The following is a 5,000-nucleotide window of genomic DNA, read 5'->3' on the forward strand; positions in this document are numbered from 1 at the left end:
CTTCTTAATTCAGTTATAGGTTCAGCAAAGTGCGCTTGCAAGAATCAGTAATACACATCATAAGAAACAGTATTGCGTCCTTTAAGAAGCAGTATTGCGTCCTATAAGAAGCAGTATTGCGTCCTATAAGAAGCAGTATTGCGTCCTATAAGAAGCAGTATTGCGTCCTATAAGAAGCAGTATTGCGTCCTATAAGAAGCAGTATTGCGTCCTATAAGAAGCAGTATTGCGTCCTATAAGAAGCAGTATTGCGTCCTATAAGAAGCAGTATTGCGTCCTATAAGAAGCAGTATTGCGTCCTATAAGAAGCAATATTGCGTCCTATAAGAAACAGTATTGCGTCCTATAAGAAGCAGTATTGCGTCCTATAAGAAGCAGTATTGCGTCCTATAAGAATCAGTATTGCGTCCTATAAGAATCAGTATTGCGTCCTATAAGGAGCAGTATTGCGTCCTATAAGAAGCAGTATTGCGTCCTATAAGAAGCAGTATTGCGTCCTATAAGAAGCAGTATTGCGTCCTATAAGAAGCAGTATTGCGTCCTATAAGAAGCAGTATTGCGTCCTATAAGAAGCAGTATTGCGTCCTATAAGAATCAGTATTGCGTCCTATAAGAATCAGTATTGCGTCCTATAAGGAGCAGTATTGCGTCCTATAAGAAGCAGTATTGCGTCCTATAAGAAGCAGTATTGCGTCCTATAAGAAGCAGTATTGCGTCCTATAAGGAGCAGTATTGCGTCCTATAAGAAGCAGTATTGCGTCCTATAAGAAGCAGTATTGCGTCCTATAAGAAGCAGTATTGCGTCCTATAAGAAGCAGTATTGCGTCCTATAAGAAGCAGTATTGCGTCCTATAAGAAACAGTATTGCGTCCTATAAGAAGCAGTATTGCGTCCTATAAGAAGCAGTATTGCGTCCTATAAGAAGCAGTATTGCGTCCTATAAGAAGCAGTATTGCGTCCTATAAGAAACAGTATTGCATCCTATAAGAAGTAGTATTGCGTCCTATAAGAAGCAGTATTGCGTCCTATAAGAAGTAGTATTGCGTCCTATAAGAAGCAGTATTGCATTCTATAAGAAGCAGTATTGCGTCCTATAAGAAGCAGTATTGCGTCCTATAAGAAGCAGTATTGCGTCCTATAAGAAGCAGTATTGCGTCCTATAAGAAGCAGTATTGCGTCCTATAAGAAACAGTATTGCGTCCTATAAGAAGCAGTATTGCGTCCTATAAGAAGCAGTATTGCGTCCTATAAGAAGCAGTATTGCGTCCTATAAGAAGCAGTATTGCGTCCTATAAGAAACAGTATTGCATCCTATAAGAAGTAGTATTGCGTCCTATAAGAAGCAGTATTGCGTCCTATAAGAAGTAGTATTGCGTCCTATAAGAAGCAGTATTGCATTCTATAAGAAGCAGTATTGCGTCCTATAAGAAGCAGTATTGCGTCCTATAAGAAACAGTATTTCATCCTATAAGAAGTAGTATTGCGTCCTATAAGAAGCAGTATTGCGTCCTATAAGAAGTAGTATTGCGTCCTATAAGAAGCAGTATTGCATTCTATAAGAAGCAGTATTGCGTCCTATAAGAAGCAGTATTGCGTCCTATAAGAAGCAGTATTGCGTCCTATAAGAAGCAGTATTGCGTCCTATAAGAATCAGTATTGCGTCCTATAAGAATCAGTATTGCGTCCTATAAGAAGCAGATTTGTGTCCTATAAGAAGCAGTATTGCGTCCTATAAGAAGCAGTATTGCGTCCTATAAGAAACAGTATTGCGTCCTATAAGAAGCAGTATTGCGTCCTATAAGAAGCAGTATTGCGTCCTATAAGAAGCAGATTTGTGTCCTATAAGAAGCAGCATTGCATACTTTTCGCCTAGATTACATTTTCTTTTAGTGACGTATCTAGTGTGTTTCTTTGCCTATCAAATAATTCTACTCTAGATTACACGCTCCTAATAAAAGAAACAAAAAAATCAATCTCATAAACAAAGCCACAAAGCAACGGAAAATCACAGACGTCCTTGCTTTGTCAATGCGTCTCCCTAAGCTATTAAAAACAAAAACAAAGAAATAACCAATAAAAAAAATAAATAAAATGAACTAAAATACTGAACAAAAATAGAAGGCAAATCACTTCGTGAATAAAATGCTCATACTTTTCCCTTCCACAGCTCTGGCTGGCGCTTGCCTGGCCCAGCAAGGTTACCTTCCACCTACCAACGGATTCAATGGTAATGGCAATGGCAACGGTAACGGAAATGGCAATGGTAATGGCAACGGAAATGGCAACGGAAATGGGGCCAATGGAAACGTGTTCACAAATGGCAATGGGGCATACTCTTATGGAAGTAATGGCAATGGAAATGGCAATGGAAACGGAAACGGAGCCAATGGAAATGGTGTGAATGGAAATGGTTACAGTTATGGTAACGGTAATGGTGTAAATGGCAATGGTAATGGTAACGGTGTAAATGGTAATGGAGTGAATGGTAATGGCGTCAATGGCAATGGTAATGGAGTGAATGGTAACGGATATAGCTACGGCAATGGTAATGGTAATGGAGTTAATGGTAATGGCGTTAATGGTAATGGAAATGGAGTGAATGGCAATGGAAATGGAGTGAATGGCAATGGAAATGGCAATGGATATAGCTATGGTAATGGTAATGGAGTTAATGGTAATGGGAATGGAGTGAATGGTAATGGAGTTAATGGTAATGGAAATGGAGTGAATGGCAATGGATATAGCTATGGTAATGGTAATGGAAATGGAGTGAATGGTAATGGTAATGGAGTAAATGGTAATGGCGTCAATGGTAATGGAAATGGAGTGAATGGTAATGGAAATGGCAATGGATATAGCTATACCAATGGCAATGGTAATGGCGTGAATGGAAATGGAGTGAATGGCAATGGAAATGGCAATGGTAACGGTGTGAATGGCAACGGCAATGGCGTGAATGGCAATGGAAATGGAGTGAATGGCAATGGAAATGGCAATGGATATAGCTATGGAAACGGCAATGGTAATGGCGCCAATGGTAATGGAAATGGAGTGAATGGCAATGGAAATGGCAATGGAAATGGAGTGAATGGTAATGGAAATGGCAATGGCGGATATAGCTATGGAAATGGCAATGGTAACGGTGTGAATGGCAATGGCGTGAATGGCAATGGAGTAAATGGCAATGGTAATGGTAATGGAGTGAATGGCAATGGCAATGGTAATGGATACAATTACAATGGCAACGGGGTTAACGGCAATGGAAACGGAGTCAATGGCAATGGAAACGGAGTCAATGGCAATGGAAACGGAGTCAATGGCAATGGTAATGGAGTAAACGGATATAGCTATGGCAACGGCAATGGCAATGGAAACGGCAATGGCATCAACGGCAACGGCAACGGCAACGGCCTCAACGGCAATGGCAACGGCTTCGTAGATCCCATCACTGCCCTGGGCAATGCCATCGGCGGTGGAGGCGTCCCAGGTGTGGACTACCCCATCCTGGCCTTCGTCCCCGCCACCGGCTTCTCCTGCGACGGCCAACTGCCAGGATACTATGCTGACACTGCTCCTGAGTCCGGGTGCCAGGTGAGTGCCATGTGCCATGTCTTCTCGAAGAGAGAGAGGGGGGGGGAGGTCGAGGTTATTTAGAGAGAAATACAAATTGATCCAAAATTTTGTGTCTATTTGTATTCGATGATGCAATATTGCCAACTTGAATGCATGGTAAAAAATAAAAATTTTACTATTGTTTTGATTTAGATATAAAGGCAAGTATATGTAGAGTAAAGAGGACTCAAAATGAATTACGTACAAAAATGTAGAGATAGATTCATAAGACTCACTAATAATTTATATTTTTGAAGAATTACAGTTGTCGGTTGTAATTGAATCTCATTCCATAGAAAAAATAATCTTAACAATCTTCAATATTTGGTTAAAGTATTGGTATTCTTTAATCCATTCATGCTAAGCTAGGTGAGAGATAAGACAATGATATTTTAGGATATATATATATATATATATATATATATATATATATATATATATATATATATATATATATATCTTTTTTCATATTGATTAATTAAATATTTGTTTTGCAATTTCCAAAATACTTCCATTCATATTTAGCTGATCAGTGTAACCAAATCTTTCATTTCCTTAGATAAATTTATATGTATTTCACAAACAACATGTGTTTCGAAGTGCACGATATATACATATTTCAATTTGAATATAACCTATCCATGAATCCACATATCACTACAGATTTCAACGATGCAACTCTTATTATCTCTCCAGGTGTTCCACATCTGCCAGGCAGGAGGTAGGATCGACTCGTTCCTTTGTCCCAACGGCACAGTGTTCAACCAGCAATACTTCGTGTGTGATTGGTGGTACAACTTCGACTGTTCCACAGCTGAACAGTTCTACGGTTTGAATGCGGAGATTGGCAGGGTTAATGGAAATGGTAATGGCAACGGAAATGGTTTCATCAACGGTAATGGGAACGGTGTTGTCAACGGTAACGGTAACGGTGTTGTCAACGGTAACGGAAATGGATACACCAATGGCAACGGTAACGGTAACGGATATGGATACACCAATGGCAACGGAAACGGTAACGGAAATGGATACACCAATGGCAACGGCAACGGAAACGGCTATACCAATGGCAACGGTAATGGCTATACCAATGGCAACGGTAACGGCAACGGGAATGGAAATGGAAATGGTCTTACCAACGGCAACGGTAACGGAAATGGAAATGGGTATACCAATGGCAATGGTAACGGAAACGGTAATGGAAATGGCAACGGCAATGGAAATGGAAATGGCAACGGCAATGGAAATGGCAACGGTAATGGAAATGGCAACGGCAATGGAAATGGCAACGGCAATGGAAATGGCAACGGTAATGGCAATGGTAATGGCTATTACTATGGTGCCCCTAATGGTAATGGAAATGGTAACGGAGCGACAAATGGCAACGG

General features: G+C 40.3%; 1 protein-coding gene across 1 annotated transcript in view; it reads left to right on the forward strand.

The window, feature by feature from the left end:
• LOC122264277 (uncharacterized) overlaps window positions 1-5,000 on the forward strand; it is a 6,065-nt gene that overhangs the window by 510 nt on the left and 555 nt on the right. Inside the window, exons 2-3 of the mRNA XM_043033094.2 lie at window positions 2,168-3,591; window positions 4,309-5,000. The exon at window positions 4,309-5,000 is cut by the window's right edge and continues 555 nt beyond it. Coding sequence (XP_042889028.2) covers window positions 2,168-3,591; window positions 4,309-5,000 — 2,116 coding nt within the window. The remainder of the gene's footprint in view (window positions 1-2,167; window positions 3,592-4,308) is intronic.

This window comes from Penaeus japonicus, unplaced genomic scaffold (genome assembly GCF_977035675.1).
Source record: "Penaeus japonicus unplaced genomic scaffold, GWHDUDI00000001_assembly GWHDUDI00000034, whole genome shotgun sequence".
NCBI lineage: Eukaryota > Metazoa > Arthropoda > Malacostraca > Decapoda > Penaeidae > Penaeus > Penaeus japonicus.